At 49.1% G+C, this 22,395-nt stretch overlaps 1 protein-coding gene across 1 annotated transcript in view; it reads right to left on the bottom strand.

Moving 5' to 3' along the window:
* Chid1 (chitinase domain containing 1) overlaps positions 1-22,395 on the bottom strand; it is a 37,952-nt gene that overhangs the window by 12,809 nt on the left and 2,748 nt on the right. The window contains exons 2-9 of the mRNA XM_059264422.1: positions 17,914-18,067; positions 16,333-16,482; positions 15,734-15,866; positions 14,398-14,442; positions 13,450-13,556; positions 12,184-12,245; positions 8,185-8,277; positions 862-963 (exon numbers count right to left, since the gene is read on the bottom strand). Of these exons, the coding sequence (XP_059120405.1) occupies positions 862-963; positions 8,185-8,277; positions 12,184-12,245; positions 13,450-13,556; positions 14,398-14,442; positions 15,734-15,866; positions 16,333-16,482; positions 17,914-18,024 (803 nt within the window). The 5' untranslated portion in view covers positions 18,025-18,067. The remainder of the gene's footprint in view (positions 1-861; positions 964-8,184; positions 8,278-12,183; positions 12,246-13,449; positions 13,557-14,397; positions 14,443-15,733; positions 15,867-16,332; positions 16,483-17,913; positions 18,068-22,395) is intronic.

The following is a 22,395-nucleotide window of genomic DNA, read 5'->3' as shown; positions in this document are numbered from 1 at the left end:
AAAAAAGAGTTGGGAAGAAGTTGGACATGGTGGCACACATCTGCTCAAAGTATAAGGCCAGCCTTGATATAAAGTGAGTTCAAGACCAGCCTGGGATATAGTGAGACCCTACAGAGAAAAAAAAAATCAGGGCTGGAGAGAGAGCTCAGCAGTTAAGAGCTTACACTGCTCTTCCAGAGGACCTGAGTTCAGTTGCAGCACCTCATCCAGAGGCTTACAAGTGCCTGTAACTCCAGCTCCAGGGGATCCAACACCTCTGGCCTCCTTGAGAACCCCCATACATGCTTATACCCCCAAACAGAGACATGCATATGTATAATTAAAAATAATAAAATAAATCTTAGAAAAATGAGACACTGAACACATTACATTTTTTTTTTTAAAGGGGCAGAACCATAAACTTATCATTGAGTACCATAGGCAAAGCGGCCCTAGCACTTTTTGATGGGACCAAAATCCTATAGCTCTGAATGTGACAGCGTACTAATGTATAACCTCCCCATCCCTAGAGCAGTAGGAACAGGTATGAAATACTGGGCAAGGAAGGTGGAAGGGTCAGTAGACATGCAGCTCGGGCCAAGGCCCAAGGAAAACAGAGGTAGCAGACATACTATGCTGATGTCACTGGTAAAAAAGCTCCACCCAGGGAGAGACTTCCCAAAGAAACACCTCTCCTGACAATGGGGCAGGTACAACACCATCAGCTTCCATCTGGCAGCATTCAGGTGCAGAGAAAGTGACTGTCCATCTATGCTGAGCCACAGAGCCCACAGGCAGATGTCTGCTTGAGAGACCAAGGTGCAGGTCTGTATCTTCCTCAAGACTCACTGTACCTACAGCATCCTACTAGCCCATACTCACTGCTGTGATGTGGAGTAGTCATATGTCATGAGGCTGAAGCCATCTAGGACAGGGGCCAGCTGCTCGAACTCCTTGTGTGTAAACATGCCCAGCTGGTCAGTCCTGTAACAAGACAAGCATACCTACCTTGGGTTACTATGTATGGCCTTCCCCAATCAGAGTCAGATCAAGCACGCTGTCTGGGATTCCAGCCTGAACCCCTTCTCTTCCCTCTAGGAGGACCCTGAGCTACTTTCTCTTAGGAATGGCGGCATGTGCTATTTGGCTGGAGTCATACATCATACTCCACGTGCTAGGATGAAGGCTGAAGTCAAACAGAGATGTCCCTATTTCCTTGCCCCTAGAAGGCTCTGAGGGAAAGATGGGCAAAGCTGCATAACGTACCTGAGATTCAGTCCTGTGCCAGAACCATTCCACAGTGGGAACATATGGGACAGGACAGATTCATGAAGTCCCTGTTGCCCAGACATGGATAAGCAATTTCCCCACGCCGCCAGGCCTGGGCCTCTGCAAACACATTATCTTAGCCTTGTAGTATTAACAGTTGCTTACTCCTGCTCCCAGTCAAATGGGGCCCAAACATTCAATCTAGAAACATGATAAGGACTCTGTAGTGGTTAGAATGAGAAGGACCCCTTCATATACAGGCTCATATATTTGAATATAGTCACCAGTTAGTGGAACTGTTTGGGAAGGATTAGGAGATATGGTCTTGTTGGAGGAGGTGTGTCAATGAGAATAGGCTTTGAGGTTTCAAAAGCCCATGCCAGGACCAGTCTCTCTCTCTCTCTCTCTGTGTTTCTCTCTCTGTCTCTGTTTCTCTGTCTCTGTGTCTCTCTCTCTCTCTCTCTCTCTGTGTTTCTCTGTCTCTGTCTCTGTTTCTCTCTGTCTCTCTGTCTCTGTTTCTCTGTCTCTCTGTCTCTGTCTCTCTCTCTCTCTCTGCCTGCAGTTCAGGATGTAAAGATCTTAACTACTGTTCCAGTACCATGCCTATCTGCTTCCTATCTGTCATGATGATTATAGACTAATCTTCTAAAACTGTAAGCAAGTCCCCAATTAAATGCTCTCTTTCATAAGAGTTGCCTTAGCTGGGCGGTGGTGGTGCACACCTTTAATCCCAGCACTTGGCAGGCAGAGGCAGGAGGATCTCTGTGAGTTCGAGGCCAGCCTGGTCTACAGAGCAAGTTCCAGGACAGGCTCCAAAGCTACACAGAGAAACCCTGTCTCGAAAAACCAAAGGGGGGAAAAAGAGTTGCCTTGGTCATGCTATCTCTTCAAAGCAATACAATAGTAACTAAGACAGGCTTCAACATGGAAAAGGCTTGCCTACTCCTACATGGGACCCTCATCTAAGAACCCACCAATGTTTACAGGCTCCTAATATGTCAGGCCCTGCTGTTTCTAGATCTGATGGCTCATTAAGAAAGGCAGGGGCACTTTGTTTCTTCCTATTCTCATGTGGTCTTCATTTACCATGGTCTCCTATTCCTTGTTCTCCCTCTCTGTTGTTGATCCAGCTGGGATCTCCCACTCACCCAAGCTCTCTTTCCCTCGACCCTCGCCCTTCACTACCCCCACTCATGTCCAGGCTGTTCATGTAGATCTCATTCCATTTCTCTGTCATTGGGCGATCCCTGTGTCTTTCTTGGGGTCCTGTTTTCCAGGAAGACCACATGAGAATAGGAAGAAACAAAGTGCTAGAGAGGCCCACAGAAATCCACAAAGATACCCCCACAACAGACTGCTGGCAATGGTCGAGAGACAGTCCGAATTGACCTACTCTGGTGATGGGATGGCCAAACACCCTAATTGTCGTGCTAGAAACCTCATCCAACTACTGAGGGATCTGGATGCAGAGATCCATGACTAGGCCCCAGGTGGATCTCTGGGAGTCCAATTAGTGAGAATGAGGAGGGTTTATATGAGCGAGAATTGTTGAGACCAAGGTCGGATAAAGCACAGAGACAAATAGCCAAACAAACGGAAACACATGAAATATGAACCAATGGCTGAGGGGTCACCAACTGGATCAGGCCCTCTGAGTGGGTGAGACAGTTGATTGGCCTGATCTGTTTGGGAGGCATCCAGGCAGTGGCACTGGGTCCTGTGCTCATTGCATGAGTCGGCTGTTTGAAACCTGGGGCCTATGCAGGGTCGCTTGGCTCGGCCTGGGAGGAGGGGACTGGACCTACCTGGACTGAGTCCACCAGGTTGATCTCAGTCTGTGGGGAAGGCTTTGCCCTGGAGGAGATTGGAATGGGGGGCGGGCTGGGGGGAAGGTGAGGGGGGCGGGAGGGGGGAGAACAAGGGAATCTGTGCCTGTATGTAGAACTTAATTGTATTGCAAAATAAAAATTAAAAAAAAAAAAAAAAAAAGAAAGGCAGGGGCTGTAGCTAAAGGCTGGCAAAGGAGCAGCCTTTCCTAGTTCTATCCTGTGTCAAGGATTCAGCAGTATGGCCAGAGGAAGGCTCAGAAAGGTGTGGCTGAAGCCTTTAGGCAAGAAGAGGCTTTTGGGGCCTAGAAAGCTCCAAGCAGGGTAGCTAGATGTGGCAGAGTCCCAGATAAGGATCTGTAGCCTCACTGAATGCTGGGAAAGAACACTTATCCCTTAAGTCTTATAGCAGTATCAACCAACCCCTAGACACTCACCATGAAGAAAAGCAGGTCTCTACCAATGGGAGGCTAAATCTGCATGGAATTTATAACTTGCACAGGGAGGGGGCATGGATCCTGTCTGAAGGTTTCCTCTTCAGAAGAACCTCTTCTGCTAAATCACACTGTTCAGGTTGCAAGGACACTCTGACCCCATGGCCAGAAGCTCAGAGGGAACTGTAGACAAGGACTAGTCAGAGTAGACAGTATCACTATCTGCTAGACAACAGCCCTGCCCACTGTCTGGGCTCCTGAGACCTAGAATGGTACTCCCTGCTAGTTGTGCTTCTTGGACCAGCTGACCTACTAGTCAGATCTCACCCAGAGGTGCAGGCCAGGCCAGAGGGCACCCTGCTAGCTCAAGGTAGATTACAAAGGTCTGATCGCCACACGCTTCCGGCCAGGCCCAGCTGGTTCCAGTGCACAGCGTTGTTTGCTGTCATCTGACCTTTGGGTTCGCAGTCTCTAGGCACAGACCCCTAGCACTTGCCCTCACCCTCACTGTGTCACTGGGACACTCACAGAGCAGGGCAGGAATGGATGGGGGACAATGAGAGTTGAGAGCAGGACATGAGGAGCACCTGAAGAACAGGGATGGCTCAGAGGTTCTGACACCAAAGGAGAGGCAAACCCAGCTGCAAGGTGACAGACAGATAGTCAGAATACAGGGGACAGGAGTGGGTGGGAATGTTGGAAAGACCCTGGGACCCTGTGAGCACTACTTTCCTGGAACACACATTATTCCCAGAGGGTCCCTCATGCAACCTCTCACTGATAAAACCCTACTCCATAGGCTGGGGTACCAGGAACCACCCACATGTCAGAATGGCCATGTTCTTAAGTGGTCAGGACAAAACAGAGACTAACAGGAACACATCCAACACTGTGTTGGCTGAAATGAAGCAGCCCCCAAGATGGTAGCCATCAACAGGACAAAAGGGATGCCACTGGGCCTCTTCTTACCACCCTCCTGGCTCCCACTCTTCTGGCTCTGTCCTTGGGTGCTCTCTAGGAATGGACCATTGCCCACTCTGCCTCTGAGGAAGAAAGGCTATGCAGAAGCTGTTGCTAGAGCCATCCTTCCCCAACCTGTCCTCCTGCCTCAGAACCCTGGGAAGCCTGGCCACTAAGCTGTTTCTCTTTGATCCACAGCATCAGGACAAAAGGGGGACATACATGCTTGAGAGACATAAGAACAGCTTGTCAACAAGCCACACACGGCATGACTTCCAATAAACAGAAATTACTATTCACGCTGAAAACCTCATGTTCTGAATTAATTTCTAAGAGAGGAAACAATATGACAAAACACATCCCTGTCAGTGCCTGGGTCTTGGACAGGCCCTCTATGCAGGTGGTAGCAAAGAAGGAAGGAACCCAGATCCAGCAGTGAGATACTTTTAAGTGCCCACTAAGGGCTTAAGATGGCGTGATCCCCAGGCTACCCTTCTTTCCAGTGATGAGTGCCTCTCTTCTCCAGAGAGTAGGATTGTAGTGACACTGAGCTGGGCCCCTCCAGCCATGTGGCCCTTTATCCAGACACTCTGCAGCTAAGGAAAAAGCCCAAAATGGTGCTGGGGCACATAGTGCAGCTGCAGCCTGCAAAAGTTACTCATGATAAGTTGGGTGGCAATGCATGCCTTTAATCCCAGTGCTTGGGAGGCAGAGGCAGGTGGATCTCTATGAGTTCGAGGCCAGCCTGGTCTACAGGTCTACAGGGCTAGTTCTAGGACAGTCAAAGCCACACAAAGAAACCCTGTCTCAAAAAACCAAAAAAGGAAAAAAAGCAATTACCCATGAACAGAGCCAGGCATGCAGCCTCACTCCATTACCACCTGCCACCTCAGGGGAGACAGAGGGGCTGTCAACTCTTAATCATGCCCCAGGGTCACCTTATCTCAGCAATGCAGCACCCTTTCCTACTCTGGAGAGCCCAATACACAAACCTTTGTTCCCTGTCCCTCAGCCCACAGGGTGTGTGCCTTCCTCCTTCAGTGCCCCTTTAATACCATCTGTAGTTGCCAGCTCCACACTGGAGTTACAGCCAGACAGAAGCTGCACAGACTTAAGGACAACCCTCCTGGAGCTGTCCCACAGCTTTCCTCTGAAACCTCCTGCCCTTGCCCCCAGGACCCTAGCCTCCTCTGACTCCGGCCTCTCCATACCCCTTGGTGATCTTCCAGCACAACCGAGTGGGTATTTTTGCAGGTTCACTCTACAGTCAGCAGTCCCTGTCGCCCATCTTGCCTGGCCTTGTTGTTCTTATGGTCTCTGTAATCAACCTAAGAGGTCCCAGGAGGTAAAGAAAGGTGAAGTTGGGGATTGACCTGACCTTTACCTTGCCACACTCCTCACCACCACTCTGGACAGTATGTTACTAGCCCCTGAGAAACCCAAGAAGCTGGCTAGAAGCAGACCTGATGTGTCCTCTGTCCCAAGGATGGTGTGTTGCTGGCCCCTGCAGGTCTGGGGATCTAATTAGACTAAGTCTTCAAGGCTGCCACTCTGCCCTGGTTTATATATTGCTGAGTGTACCCAGGTGACCCTGGAAGAAGTATTCAAGGTCAGCATGGCTGAAGAGCTGCCCAATTCTAGGGCAAGACCCCAGGAGTCTTCAGGGCTGTGGTAGCTCAGCTGGAGGATATAAGTGAATTTCCATCTGATGACTAGAAGCCATCCCCCACCCACCATACACACACCAGAACTGTGTCTTCCTTCCCACAGCAGCCTTTGTTGAGGTGAATTACAACATGACTGTGTCCTGCTGAAGATGCAGGGCACAGGTGCTGACTGGGCTCCCTTGCAGAAGTGGCTCTCCAGCAAGGGGTGGGGAAGGACAAACAAAAGGATGAAAGAAAAACACCCCCATGCCCTGGAATAGTACCAGCAGAGCCTCCCCAGAAACCGAGGATCTAGTACCCCACTACACTCAAGGCAGAAGAGTTCATCCCCAAACCCACAGGGCCTCAACCAGCTCAGGGCCCTGCTTCCCCTCAGATACTACTGACGCTTGGTCCTTCTTCCAGCCACTGCAGGTTTCCCTCCCTCTGGGTACCCTCCAGAATCCCTCTCCCCATGGCCACATAAGGTGAACCGTATGCCTCAGTCACTGCAAAGCAAGTGGTGGAGTCGGCCTCGGCTTCCATGACCCACTTCCAGCAAAGGACTGGGAGCTTGCAGATGCTTGTGCAGAGGGGTCCTAAAATCTGGCACTCTAACCCTGACCAGAATCTGAGGGCAGTTTCCACAGCCTCATAAACTGCCCCAGACTTCTGAACTGTCCACTCCAAGTTTCCAACCAGCTGTAACACCCCAGCCAACCAAGAGATCCAGAAACAGAAACCTGGCAGAGGCAGCTGAGAACACAGCTCTGGAGACCCTTCTGGGAGGCTTTGGCCCTGGACTACCTCTTCTCCCCTAGGTCTGCAAGACTACTTGTTCATCTGAGGAAGAAAATGTCCACTATGCTACACCCTCACCAGCCCTAGGCAAGCTCAAGAATCAGGGGGTCAGACGGTCTAAGTGTTTCACATGAAGAAGATGCAGCTTGGAGAGTAACACAGGCCTCAACCCCTGGACAAACCCCTGACTTGAGTTCCTCTCACTGGCAAGAGTGGGGTCACTGAGCTACAGGTGGAGACCTGGCCTGGGATCCATCAAGCCAGAGATGGATACCTCCTCACTTAACATCTCGTGGTCAGCTCAGCAGACACAGTAAAGGGAGGTGCTAGTAGGGGGTGGTCCTCAGAGTTGAGTTCCAGGCAGGAATGAGGAGCATCCCTGCACAACACCAAGCAAAAGACTTAGGACAAGTAAAACAGAGCCCCACCACACACATATGTTCTACACATTAAAACATGGCCTCATCTACATGGTGAGTTCGGGCCAGCCAGGGCTACACAGTGAGATATTGTCTCAAATTTCAAAAAAGTTGTGAGTTAATGCAGTACCTGTCACATGCTTGGGCAGATGACATGGACATTAGTTTCTGGAGACCTACTCCATGTCACCTAGTGCTACTAGAGCTCACTCGTGGGCAAAGTGGCAGAGAGCCCTCATGCTTTCCACTTTCCAGGTTCCTACCTAGAGTACCAGAGTGCACTGCACTCTGGATCAAGACTCCTGGGATGGGCCTGAAATCAATGTGGAGAGCCTGAGCTGTTCTCAACAGGCCTCAGCTGAGAGCCGACGAAGTTTAGGGAGAAAAGTCAAGGCAGCAGGCAGATATTCAGGTCACACAAAGGGCCTTGGCACCCTCAAGGTTGGGATGGGGAAACCACCTTGAGCTGGTGGGTCTTAAGCGTTGAACTGCGTGAGTAGTATCATCTGTAGTGACAGGTGGCACTAGGTGGCACAGGGTAGGTCTCCAACAACTAGTCATAGCAAGTATCGACAGGCTAAGCACTGAACTAGGTGCCTCGGAGCCCCAGGGACAGATAATGAGAATCCACGACTAAACCCGTGGATTCTTGTGTTGACGAATTCCTCAATAGTATGTCGATATTGAGGGACAAAGCAGGTTAGACTGCAGGTCAGCTTCTCCCACCTCACAACCCAAGCAGAAGGTAAACAGCATTCAAAGATTTTTTTTTTTTTTTTGAGAGGGGAGCTCATGCTGATGAAAGAGGTGGGCCCTTACTAACTGTTTTCCATCCCTAGAGTGCACTTACCCAGGGGTGACTGCAGGTGGGATGACCAGAATGGCCAGCAGCCTGGCCTGGTGCAGCGCCTCAGCCAAGTGAGTAAGCATGTGGATGAGGCCTCTGCAAGAACCAAAAATCAAGGTTAGCGCAGAGTACTGTGGGGCTCCCTGGCACCCAGTGCTCCAAGAGCACAGCAGACCAAGTCCAGACTTAAGACTGTTGCAGAACTACAAGTCCCTTCACAGGGTTTCCCATACCACCCTTCAATGAGAACCCATGAAGGGACTGAGGAAAAGGAGATTCTATACCCTAGTTGAGTCTGCCTTTCCTCAGACTTGGGTATCCCCAGAGAAGGGGTGTTTTGGGGTCACTTAAGGGCCTAGAACACTGACCCAGAAGAATCCTGGTCACCTTCAGACTAAGGAACACCACAAAATACTTTGAGCAACATACCAGGTAGGTGCCCTTGGGAAGAAAGATGGGGTAGGACACCTGGAGTAAATACCAGAAGAACAGGAGGCAAGAGATGGGGGAACCAGAGAAGAAAATGGAGGAGGCAGCTGGTGGTGTACCTTAAGGACAAATGTCAGCTTCTCTCCACACACGGCCTGGGAGCCCAGTCCTTACCCCGCTAATGGACTGCCTGTGACACGTTCAACACCAGCTGCTTCCCCGAAGGTGGCCATCTTAAAGGAGTTGGCCCAATGCAACTCAGGGAGATTCTACTGTTGCTGTGTAAAGGAGGTCTTCCCTTCCTCTTGTACAGCTGGACCCTCAGGAACAGTTCCATTGGCAGACAAGTTGACAAGTTCTACACTTGCAGGGCCAAAGCTGAGTGCCCTACTGGCCACGAGATCTGCCCCTAGCACATCTCTGCAAATGGTCTAGAGTCCTCTCAGTGGCCAACTACTGGACAGCAATGGCTTCAATCTCTTTGATGTGGCTCAAATTGATCTATAACTTTTCAACCTGAATATCAGTGGTTCTAGTGTGACAACTCTAGCTATGAGGGGCTAAGGGCACTTAAATCCCAGTTGTCTGTCCTTCTTTGGGCTGGTATACACTTTGCAGGTTGCAGGTGGCAATACACGTATGATACAGAGTTTTGGGGCAGCCCATTCTCACACTGCTGTGACTTGTCAACTACCTGTGCACCACCTATGCAGGTGGATCAGGAGAATGCTATCCATGGAAGTACCAGAAACCCCACCAAAGAGGACCCTTCTGCCTGACTGTAGGACAAACAGCAGAATGGTCTTTTTCAAGGAGATACAAGATCTAAGGACTAAGAGGTGCCTAAGACTGCTCCAGGGGCTTTCAGAAGGCAAATATGAGCCTACCTCATCCCTCTCAAAGGCCCACACTACAGCCACTCTGAACATAGGGTCTCTATAAGAGTACCCCACAGAGTTCTAGTGAGACTGGCAGTAGTAGTGTCCCCATAAAGGACTTAGTCAACAGATCCTGCAGGCAGCCTGTCTCTGAGCCTGTGCCTAGTAATGGCCAATGTGTGTGATCAGAAGCCACTGAGCCCAGCTTTAGGGCTGGTACAATGGGATGAGACCAGTGAGGGGAAGCACAGAAAATAGGCACTTGGTTAGCAGTCTCTCTTCCATCTTACTGAGGGACTAGCATCTTCCAGAGACAAGGTTACCACAGAGCTGACATACCCAAAAATCTACTGCTGCCTCCAATGGCCAGCACTTCCCCTGCCACTGTTGCCATCACATTTTGGGGGAGATTACTACTATAAGACCCTCGGTGTTTACTGAGATGAGCCCTGAAAATGGAATTAACTCCTGATTAAAGCCAGACTGCTATCCATAGCACTACCTACTTTAGGGGCTCAAAGTGGTACTTCATGGAGATTACGGGTTTGGCTCCTTCCCTGAAGAAGAACCTTTGGTGGGGAACCTAAGAAGAGCAGGAAGCTAGGCAGGGCCTGCCCTCATAGGTACCTGAAATTAGGTAGCCCTGAAGGTTGCCTACATAGCCTCTCTTGCCATGACTAGCAGCTTCTGCCTAAGAGCAAATGACTGTGACAGATGGCGATCTGAAGAAAAGTCCCCAGAGATGAGTCACATAGTTCCTTGACACATCCACTATGCTCTGGGAAAGCTGGGCAACAGGCGGTCTCCTGAGACAGAGTCACAGGCCCTACCATCAACCTTGGATGAAGGGCAAGCACATATGTACCAAACATGCTGACTTAGCTCTTCAAATTCAAGATAGACATCTACAATAGTGAGAAGTAGGAAATGGCAACCAGAGCAGTAGTCTCCTTAAAACATTCCCATTGTGTCTTCCACAACCTGGTTCATCCTGGGGCAGTGTCCAAAGGAATCACAAACCAGATAGCTTTTGTTCCTTGGGAGCCTGGCCACTACCTATGCCTCAGCCCCATTTCTGCTCTGCAAACAGCTCTCCACTGTTCCCTGAACACAAAGGCCTATGTCTGCTGCGCCTACTTCTACCTCTCCTACTGCAGACACTGAGACTCCCACTCCTAGACCTCCCCATCTAATATTAATGACCCATTGGGAGCCCAGACACGATGCAGCTGTGTCTCGCTGCCTACTTAATGTGCTAAAACACAAATGAATTACAGCAAATCTCTGATTAATAGATCTGTAGTCTCCAGAATTAAAAGAAGGGATGGCTACCAGCAGAGTCAGCTTTGGTGGGACCCTCTGCCCAGCAAGGACACAAAGCTGGGCCTGGAGATGTCACATGGCTGAGAGTCTGGGGCACCTAACCCTCACATCAGAACTGGGGTCCTTCAGGGACACTGTAGGCAGAAGATTTCCCATTAACTCAGGAACACACTTCTCCTACTGTGTTGTCCCCTGGGGTCTTTCATCAAGGGCAAGGCCCAGGCACATCTAGCTCTAGGCATACCTTCCCCTGGGCTCTAAGAATGGAGGGCCTGGACATCCCTTCATCAGATGACCTCTACATTCCCACACCTACAGTGCTTCATCTCAACCAGGACCTCTCTTGAGACCACAGGAGAGTTGTGTGGTGATGCTGCCTCCAAGTGGGCAGAGTTGAGACCTACAGTCTTCTGTATATAGCAAAGCCTCTAAGGGAGGAGCCCAGAACCTTGTGAGACAGTAACTGTGGCTTAGAAAGCATAAGTGGAACTCCCTTATGCAGGAAGAGGAGGTGGAGCTGACTCCTCTACTGCCCAAACACCTGGTATGGGCTGCACAAACCTCTCCTGAGGGTGTATACCTGGACAGCACCAGCCCTTTGCAGGGCAAAATGTTCTTGTGTCATCTTCTATAGGGCAGAACTCCCAATATGGCAGAGCTAGAAAAGGTAGCTGTTTCAGGCTAGCCAAAGAGCCTGAGCTAAGGATCTAGGAGAGGTCATTCCTTAGTGTTGTGGTCAGCCTCAAGCTAAGTTGAAGCTGTTGGCACTTTCCACGATTCCCTCCTTTCCTGGTCTCACTGGCAAAGTATAGTAGGACCCTGTGAGTTTAAGATATGTTGTCTACTGGCTGGTGCTATGGTAGCAAGGAGACGTGAGGGCCTTCTGCAGCCTCTTCCCAGTAGACTACTCCCATGCTCTTGGACATTCTATTCCCAGTAGACACTGTGACCATCACACCCCAGGTCTTGGCCACACTCAATCAGCCTCTTTTCAATGTCCCTGGGAGTCTCCTTTGTGCTCAGTGAGGAAATCTCTACTTGGGTCCAAGCTGAACATCTATAGCATAGACCTGGCCACCCTTCTCTCACTGAGTCCTCTTGGGTGAGGATTCCCCATTTCCTTTAGCCATTCAAGAGGGGCCTCCAAACTAGCACAGTAATGTGGTCAGGACAAGCTGCCTGCCCCATGGCTATTCCTGGCTTCTCAGAGTAGGCTTCAACCTTTTGCAGGGTCCCATCCCCAACCCAGAGCCCAGAGGCTAAGGAAGGAAGGCCCTCCCAGGCAGATTCCCTCTCCATTAGTCCTTCCTCTGGCTCCTCCAAACATAGGGGATAGAAAGAGAACTAAGCAGCTGCCCACATTCCCACTCACACATGTTTCTGGCTCAGCAACTGGCTCCAGACCTCCACGACAAAACCGTCAAAATGCTGGTTCTGAAAGAAATGGGCAGGTGAGGAGAAATGGGAATCTAGGAGGACTAAGGGAAGACAGAAAAGATGCCACTGGCTCTGCCCACCTGGCAAAGAAGCCCAATCACTTACTCATAAGCCAAGACCTAAGTCTGCACTATGCACTCATTAGTTCCTCTGAAGCAGGCAGCATGGGGAGGAGGTACCCCATAGCAGTCAGAAGGGCAGAGGTGCTCAATTGCCCACACTTCTCCACCCCTGCAGTAGCCCAGGCACACTGATGGCCAGCAGGGATGGGCCCTCCCCAGGGAGAGTTATGGGGTTTTAGCCAAAGGAAGCTTTCTGGCCCTAGAGACAAAAACTATCCTACCTTTGGGACTCCCAAAGCTATGAGCAAGAGGTGGTACAGCCTGAGTGGGGCTTATGCTATCCACCCTGGAAGACACAGGTTGTACAAGAAGATATCCATGAAAAAAGTCAGGCAAGAGGAGTCAAGTCATACTACCTACAATCTCAGCCCTGGAGGTAGAGGCTGGTGGATCAGAAGTTCAAGGCCAGCCTCAGCTACATAGTGAATTCAAAGGTCAGTCTGGGCTATATGAGATACTGTCCCAAAAAATTTAAATAAAAAAAGGCCACTAAAATAGTTTAGCAGGTAAAGGTGCTTTCTGCCCCAGGACTGAAAACTTGAGTTTGATCCCTGGAATTCACATGTTAGGAAAGAATAACTCCATCAAGTTGTCCTCTGCCCTCTACAAATGTGTTGTGCCATTTACCCTCTACACATGTGCACACAAAAATAAATAATTCTGTTTAAAAAAAAAAAAAGAGGAGCCGGGCGGTGGTGGCATAGGCCTTTAGGCCTTTAATCCCGTACTCAGGAAGCAGAGGTAGGCAGATCTCTGTGAGTTCGAGGCCAGCCTGGTCTACAGAGTGAGTTCCAGGATAGCTAGGGCTGTTACACAGAGAAACTCTGTTGAAAAAAACAAAAATAAAAACCAAACAAAAAAACAAAAAAAGAAACAAAGAAAGAGGAGTTGGTGGGGGGGTGGAGTGGGGTGAGGGGGGTGAGGAGGGTGTACCCTTTGGGAGCCTCAGCCAGAGAGGGAAGCAGGACAAGTGGAGAGTTGAGAGTCGGAGGTACAGGCTGTTGGGGAAGTGGGGCCTGGTGGCCCATGCTCCAAGCCTTATGTAAGCTGGAAGGTCCCGAGGTGCGCACAGGTCTCACCTTGGCCACCTGTACCATAGTCTTGCTGAGTTCTTCTATTTCATCCTCACTGTCTAAGACATTCCGGAAATCATCATAAGTCCAGTCTTCAAAGAGAAGCCGAGGCACTGGTAGCAGGAGAGAACACACCGAAAGACTGTGGCCAGGAAAGACTGAACTACCCTCTGCTGCTTGCTGTCTGCAAAGAAGTGTCCCCTTGGCTCCCAGACCAGTCAGACCAGTGACAAGCAGGGAGGCCATCCAAGGCAAGCATGGATCTATGCAGTGCAGATACCCTATACCCACACAGCCTGGCTGAAGGAAGGAGGGGACAAGGAGATGCTAACATATCACATATACTGAGGGCTCCACCTTTCAGGAAACCGGCTGGGCCAGACCCCAGGTCATCTGGATCCTTGCTGCTGCTACCCTGTCTTCCTCCATCTGACCTGCTGACTTCCACTCCTGTCCACTCCTGTACTACAGGAGTGGAATGAGACAGGTCCCCTCCTGTCATTGCTTCTGAGCCTCCAGTAGTTTCCTCTAAGCCTGAGCCCCATAGGCTTCCTCTGCTGCTCCCAAGTTCGTGCTGTTCTTTGGGAAAATTTTCCTTCCCATACCAGCTGTGAGCTTCAGAGGCATAGGAAAGGTAGGGACAATGTCACCCTCAGGCAGGCCCAGGCTATGGTCTGGCTCCAGGAAACTCAGTAACACTTGCTAGACAGGAAAAAAAGAAGGAAGAGAGGGCACTATGCAGGAAAGTTACCAGCCAAGGAGGGAGGTGCTTGTGTCGGTAGCCAAGCTCAGCTGACTACTCAGAGCATTTAGTGGAGAGATTTACCTTCAAGTAGCACAGCCTAGATTGGAAGGAACATGAAAGGACCTAGGTCTATCCTCGGGGAGGTTGTGCCATCTACATGGTATGGCTGAGGCTGCGCTCCTGACCATGCCCAGGACTGCTGCACTCACCTACTCGCAGGCCTTTGGCATGCTTCTTGACAGCTCGCATCCACCCTGTTAGAGATAAAAGGGACAGTCAGTAAAAAAGACACTCACTCCTCTCCTAGCCCAGGGGCAACCTTACAGTCACTCCTATCCTCTAACTCCTCTGTTCCACTGCCTCTTCCTGCCCCGAGTCCCTTCTCCCATCATCTTTCCCAGGTCTTCATAGCATCGGGGAAAACCATCCCTGGTCTCAGAACTCCAAAACCAGCTAACCCTCTCCTGTCAGTTCTGTCACAGGCCAAACGTGGTTCAGCTGTGTATGTGTCAGCAGTGAACTGTCCTTCTCTAGCCTGTCCTCCTCTTTGGACACCAAATGCAGAGCACTAAGGAAGAGACAGAAAAGGGGGAGCCAACACTTCACTGCCCAGCCGCACAAGTCACCTCAGGGCCTGCTTTCCTTACGCTCACATGCAGCCCTGACTTTCAAGAGAAGGAACAACGAACAGCTCCCAGGACTAGAGTGAGAAAGGAAAGGAGAGGGCACAAATTCCCAGTGCTCCCCAATCTGTCATCTCCTGGACAATCTCTCACCTCCCATAGCTGACCACACAGAGGACCTCACAGTGGTGACCACCTTAGGAACTATCTTTACTTGGCAGACCATGCCTCACACTCAGCATATTAGGCTTCACTCTGGGCCCAGCCATGTGGTGTGAGACAGCAAACCACGTGTCTATCACACTCACACCAGTTATATACCTAGTCACACTTGGCATCTCTCACGATCACACTCCTATAATCACATCCAGAGTCATACACAGATAGGCCTTGAACTTGTAATTCTCCTGAGTAGCAAGGATTACAGGCCTATAATAATAGTCACAACCAATATATTCACACACATTTTTTTTTTTTTTTTTTTTTTTTTTTTGGTTTATCGAGACAGGGTTTCTCTGTGTAGCTTTGCGCCTTTCTTGGGACTCACTTGGTAGCCCAGGCTGGCCTCGAACTCACAGAGATCCACCTGGCTCTGCCTCCCGAGTGCTGGGATTAAAGGCGTGCGCCACCACTGCCCGGCTGGTGTGGTGGCCTTTAATCTGAGCACTTTGGAGGCAGAGGCAGGTGGATCTCTGTGATTTTAAGGCCAGCCTAGAGTTCCAGGGCAGCCAGAGATACAGAGTGAGACCCTGTCTCAAAAACAAAACAAAACAAAACAAAAAAGTATATAGCCAGAGTCACATACTCTCAGATACATACACCCACACACACTACACTTTTATACTCACACAGACACATGTGCACACTATCATACTCTTCTTAGCCCTCAGAGCAAGCACAGATAAAAAGGAAGTAGAAAAACCTTGGTCCACATCATGGAGGCCGGTGATTTCAAACATCTCACGACCACGTCTCTTCAGCTGCAGCCAGACTGGTGAGATCTGTGTGAACTTGCTCCCAAACACCTTGGCAACATCATAGCCATGGCTGTTCCACTGGCAGAGGAAGGAGAGAGGAGAAAGAGAACAGGTGAATACATACCTGCATTGCCACGCTGCTGTCACTTGATGCTTTGGACATGCCCAGGACGGCCGTCAGTATCTGCAGTGCTGGACTTGAGCTGACATCAGTCCCTTGCCTGGGCTTCCCTCTCCCACACTGCAGAACTACTGAGACTGTAACCCCCTGCCTGGGATCTGGGCCGATGTCTCTTCACCAGGGCTCTACAAGCCCCCACCCTGAGCTAGACAGCCCTAGAGTCCCCCTCTACACTCAGGAAGAATTGATGGGGGGGGGGGGGTTACCTGAAGCCACAAGGAGCAAGCCCCAAGAAAACCCTGGTACCCTTCCCTCTGACATCTTCATGCTAGCACCTCTCCTACAGTCTCACAGCAGCAGCAACTGGGAGAAAACATGAGCCAGGAGCACAGCCCTGTTCTGCACCACAGAACCCTGACTTACTGGAGTGACATAGGCCAGGACCTCTCCAGCAAAGTTTCTCTCCCGAGCCCTTGCTGAGCAGTAGCTACGATGTTCAAGGACCACATCCTCAGCTTTGATGTCCGTCACCACCAGACCCCGATCTTGGACAGGTTTATCTGAAAACTGTGTCTGAAACAAAAGGGAGAGGAGAAAGCTGTCTGACATCTGTTCTCTGCATGGAATGTGGCATTAGAAGCAGCAGTGGCAGCAGCAAGTCTGTTCTGTTCAGCCACAGACCATGTCTTTGGATTAACATGGCATTGCTCATCTGAAGACCTTGTAGGTAGAGGAATAAGGCTACAGTAGATGACTTATTTCAGAAGGGCTCTAGCACTCAGTGAGCACAGTAGCATTTGCCAAGGGCTATTCAACCCTTAATTTGAGCTGCAGATCTGGCAGCAGGCTATAGGGGCTCCTTCTACATATGAAGATTGACATTTAGCACTCAGACCACTGGGCATCTAGGCACCCTAGGTCTATACACTGAGGACGTGTCAAGCATATGCTATCCCACTGGCCAAGCCCTATCTGAGTCTCCCAACCTGGATGCCTGCCTCTATCCCACCTTTGCTCCTAGAAGTCTTCCATCAGGTTCTCAACTTGCTAGTTCTGTCCACACTTTGGGGGCTCATCGAAGCCTTCCCTGATAGTGCTTGACTCCCTGATCTTCCTGTGAGAGACAGTGTCTTACGGTTTTTATTGCTGTGATGAAACACATGTCAGAACAGGAACTCAAACACGGCAGGAACCTGGAGGCAGGAGCTGATGCAGAGGCCATGGAAGGGTGCTGCTTACTAGCTTGCTTGTCATGGCTCAGCCAGCTTTATTATAGAACCCAGGACCACCAGCCCAGGGATGGCACTACCCATAATGGGCTGGACCCTCCCCCATCAATCACTAATTAAGAAAATGCCTTACAGGCTTACTTACAACCTGATCTTTGGGAGGCATTCTCTTAATTGAGGTTCCCTCCTTTCAGATGACTTTAGCGCATGTCAAGCTGACATAAAACCATCTAGCACAGATAGAGAAGCCCAGTGGTTCTCTGCCCCAAGGCGTAGAACATCTATCAGTCCAGGCCTGGGTCATAGTTATGGTCCTGTGTCAGCAGCCTGGCCAGTAGCACAGGGACTATCGGGGCTAAGGAGTGAGCTGGATGGGGGACCACCCTTGGATTTGCAATCCCTAGGAATGTTCCAAAAGAACAGTACAAGGACCATGATGGAAACACAGTGTGGGGCTGTAAAGATGAGAGAATTCAACAACCATGGGATAGTGAAAGCAGACAGAAGATGGAATTATCACAGGATACAGAATCTGAGTGGAGAAGATAATGATACCAAAGAGTCTGTTGCCTCCAGTTCCAGAGGCTGTAAACTCACAGTCTCAGCAAGATTCATCCCCAAAGTCACACAGGCCACCTATTGGCACACTACCAGCTTGTCAGAAAGCTGTTTATGTAACCAGGAGCTAAGACTCTCCTATGTCCTGATTCACAAAGGTCCCAGCCAGGTAGGACAGGTTATCTCTTAGCCACTGTGGTCACCTCAAGTTCCCTACCTTTTCCAGCAGTGTCTTTGAGGCAGCTTTTTTAGCATCTGACTTTGACAGGGTGGTGTGAACAGAACCACAGGCTAGAGCAAGCCAGAGAACATGAAGAAGTGACCACATGGTGGGTGTGTCACAGCAGGAACCAACCTCTAGGTCCAGGGGGCTGCAAAAAGAAAGGAGTACATGAAGGCAGATGACTAGCACAGGGATATGGCATGAACTAGACAAGTATACTTATTTTAATAGGGCTTAAGTCCTCAGGGCCCTTAGGCCAGTCCTGGTTACTGAAGTTAAGTCACTAGAATGTCTAGATTTCCCTGCCCAGATCACCAGGTCTTTCAGACAACAGCGGTCCAAAGCTGTCTTCCCAACCACAAACAGCCACCCAACTAGGAAAACTGACTCCCACATTCCCCTCAAATCTAAAGAAATCTCAGCAGCAATGGGGCTGAAGTGTGAAATAATGAAGCCATAGAAGGTACTAGAACAAACTATGGACAACTACTTATGTAATCCCAGGGTAGAGAAGCCTTTTCCAAGTATATCAATAATGAGAAACAATACAAAAGAAAGTATCATCAGAGTTTAATATTTTAAAATGTGTAACTTTGAGGGCTGGAGAAATGGTTCAGCAGTTAAGAGCACTGACTTCTTATCCAGAGGACCCAGGTTCAATTCCAAGCACCCACATGGCAGCTCACAATTGTCTGTAACTCTAGTTCCAGGGGATCCAACACCTTTACACAGACATACATGCAGGCAAAACACCAATGCACATGAAATAAAAATAAAGTTTTAAAAATGTGTAACTTTCAAAGCTGGGCACTGTGTTAAGTGTCTATAGTTTTAGCTACTGGGGAGGCTGACACAAAAAGCTTGCTTGAGCCCAAGGAGTTCATGGCTAGCTTGAGCAACATAGCAACCTGTCTCAAAATTTTAAAAAAGTTGGCCGGGCGGTGGTGGTGCACGCCTTTAATCCCAGCACTCGGGAGGCAGAGCCAGGCGGATCTCTGTGAGTTCGAGGCCAGCCTGGACTACCAAGTGAGTTCCAGGAAAGGCGCAAAGCTACACAGAGAAACCCTGTCTCGAAAAACCAAAAAAAAAAAAAAAAAAAAAAAAAAAAATTTAAAAAAGTTAAGTAAAACTTTCATTTAGAAAACAAAAAGCAAATTTAAAGTCAGGTTAGTCAGAAAAACTTACTTACATGTGAGAAATTTCTACCCATAACTATCCATAATATTCAAAGAAAAATTTTTTTTTCCAGACAGGGTTTCTCTTTTTTCTTTTTCTTTTTTTATTTTTTATTTTATTTTTTTCAGCATAGACAGGATTTCTCTGTGTAGCCCTGGCTGGCCTGGAACTCACTCTGTAGACCAGGCTGGCTTTGAACTAGAGATCCGCCTGCCTCTGCCTCCTGAGTGCTGGGATTAAAGGCATGCACCACCAGCAGCCAAAGAAATATTACAAATAAAAAAGCCAGGTGTGGTGACTTGGAGAGGGAGAGGCAGGAGAATCAGGAGTTCAAGGCCAGGTATGAATGTGGAAGCCAGCCTGCTACCTGAAACTCTGTCTCAAAAATAAACAAGCAAACAAATAAACCAAAAAGACATCCCAGTAAACAATGCCCTACTAAAAATCCAAGAACAAATTTCAAATACAGAGTTACTTAGAACCCCAGAAATGAAAAAACAGACACAGATGAAAGAGAAGATGGATCTCCACTCAGTATGTGAAGGGTTACAAAGAGTGCTTCCTGGGAAAACAACTAACTCTTGGGCTAAGTGGAAATTTCAGCTGGGAAAGGCCTTTGAAGGACAATGTGGCCATAAATACTACACTGTCCACCATACACTTCCTTCCTTTTACAAGTTCCACTTCGAGGGTGTCCCCCACACAGGAACAAAGCTTAGGGACCCAGCACTTCTGATACTGGAACACAAACAAGCATGGAGGTGCCTATGACTGTGATCAATGCAAAAACACCAAGAAACTGCATTTCTGCAACACAGTCTGTTGTCATTTGCTTGAGACAGGATCTTGCTAGGAACATTCCAGCTAGTCTCCAACTCAAGATCATCCCACTTCAGCCTCCAAAGTGGCAGGACTACAGGCATATACCATCATCCTAGCACAACAGTCTTGTTTTCGTGTGCAGATGCTCACATAAGAAGGTATGTAAGGAGCAAAACTAGAAGCTGATAGGGAACTACTGGTCATTTCCTGTCACTGAATTTTCATTAGTTTTAGGTCCTAGAAAATTCTGTATAAACATGGCCCATCTGGGCTGTCAATCCTTCATGGGACTTCAAGACAAAGTGTGCAGAAGTATATCCATCCAGTTGCATGTCTCTGGCAACACACAGCTTACTAGAACAAGTGAAAGGGAGGGTTCTGTGGAGACTGACCCAGCCCACTCCCCAACAGGTGAGCATACAGCTTTCCTGTGTGGTCAAGAGCACCTAAGGATGCCAGAACCTAGGCTGAAAGGCTCCAGAAAAGGCAGCCAGGCCCGGTATGAGCCATTAACAGTACCTTAGGTAGGCCCACCCCAGTGCCTGCCTGCCCATCCCCAGGACCTCCTAGGCTGGCTGCTTATTTCCCTTCTGCTTCCCTTTGCATTCACTTTCCTGAGACTGCTCCTGTTATGACCTGAGGAAAGCCAGGATTGTGGCAGTAAGCCCCCAAGCTTTGGCACCCTCGGGACCCCAACCAACCCACCTGTGTGGAACTATGACTAACACGTGGTCTTTGAGTAAGGCAAACCAGGAAGATTCCATAACTAAAAGACTGGCAGACCACTAGAAAACCTAGACCAGAGGCTCTGAGGACTTAGGAAAGAACTGTAGAGTACATAAAATAATATTGGATGTTGAAGCCTCTGGCAAAGGCATTAACTGCTCTAAAATCTGGCTGTTTAGAGGGGTAAGATCCATGACTCCCCCACCCTGTCTCCCACCCCACCAGTTTCTCCTCCATGACAAAATGAGAATTAAGAGGAAATAACTTTCTGTATCTCATTTTACCCAGCTTCACTCTGTGGCTCAACGCCCCGGGGAATGGGAAGTCCTGACCACAGTATAGGCTTGGGACCAGTGGCCCAGAAAAACCCACAGCTTGCTTGGCCAATTTGAGACTGTGACTACCCTAGTTCCCAGGGATGTCTTTAGCCTCTGCACCTACATAAGCAAGGCTTCTCTCCCTTGGGTGAAGAACTGGGTCACAGAAGGAAAGAAATAAGAAACCAGAGATAAGTAGTCCAGGACTGAGAGTATGTCCAGGTTCCCTGTGATCTTGAGTTGCTACCAATATCTGTTGTCTAGACTTGCAACTGGGCCATCGTTCACCTAGTCAAAAGCCCCTCTGCCTACCACCTCCTTATCTTGACCTGTGACTTTATACCTACAGGAAGGAAGGATGAAAAGAAGCCTAGCCTGGTGGCCCAGGCCTATAGCCCCACTACTTGGGACTTGAAGTACAAGAATCTGAAATGTAAGGCCTGTCTGTACTACAGACTTCTAAACCAGCCTAGATTACTTATAAAGACCCTTTCTCAAGATAAAAAGAGGAGGAAAAAGGGGTTGGGAATGTAGTTCAGTAATCTGGCATTTTTCTAGGATGCACGAGGTCCTACAGTCAACCCCAAATACTCACTTGCCACAAATAAGGGAGATGAGATGTGCTGAAGAGATGGCTCAGCAACTCAAAGCATGCACTGTGCTTGCAGGGGACCTGAGTTAGGGTCCCAGCATCCATATCGGGTGCTCACAACCTCCTATAACCCCAGTTACAGGGGATCTGACCCTTCATTCTGACTTCTGTAAACATCTGTACTCACATACTCACACACAGACACAAACATCTATGTGTACTTAAAAAACAAAAAACCTTTTTAAACAGGTGGGGACCTATCTGGACAGAGGAAGAAAACAGGTCCATTAGTTTGTGTCTGGCAGCAAGGCAGAACCAAAATCAACACAATACTACTACCATGTACCTAACTGCTCATAAATGTGGGTCTCCAATTTTCTAAACTACCAGGGTGTGCATGGGTGAGGCATGTGTTAGGATATGAAGGGTGCCCAAGCTACTGCACCTTCCATGGCTCCCAATGCCCACAACTCTGATGACCATTAGGGCAAACCCTCCATCGTGTTCTTCATATAGCAGATTCTTAGGGTCTCACAACACTCCCACACCAAAATGTGTATTGTCCCCAAGCATTAATGACGATCTTTTGGGCAAAACACCCTGCATGTAGTATGGAATGTTATGAATTCGGCCTACTTGAGTTTTGGCTCCTGCTTTGTATCGAGCTAACAATGGAGAACATGCTATAGGTCCTGAAACTCTGGGGCTACAAATCCCATAGCACTGGAAGGACTGTCTTAGTGAGGCTGACAGAGTCACAACAAAGCTTTTAAATCTTCCTCAAGCAGACTCAAAGCAAGAAATGCCAGATGCTTCCTACAAAGAAATGCATTTATGTGTGCA

This window comes from Peromyscus eremicus, chromosome 1 (assembly GCF_949786415.1).
Source record: "Peromyscus eremicus chromosome 1, PerEre_H2_v1, whole genome shotgun sequence".
Taxonomy (NCBI): domain Eukaryota; kingdom Metazoa; phylum Chordata; class Mammalia; order Rodentia; family Cricetidae; genus Peromyscus; species Peromyscus eremicus.
This window is presented reverse-complemented; position numbering and strand designations above follow the sequence as displayed.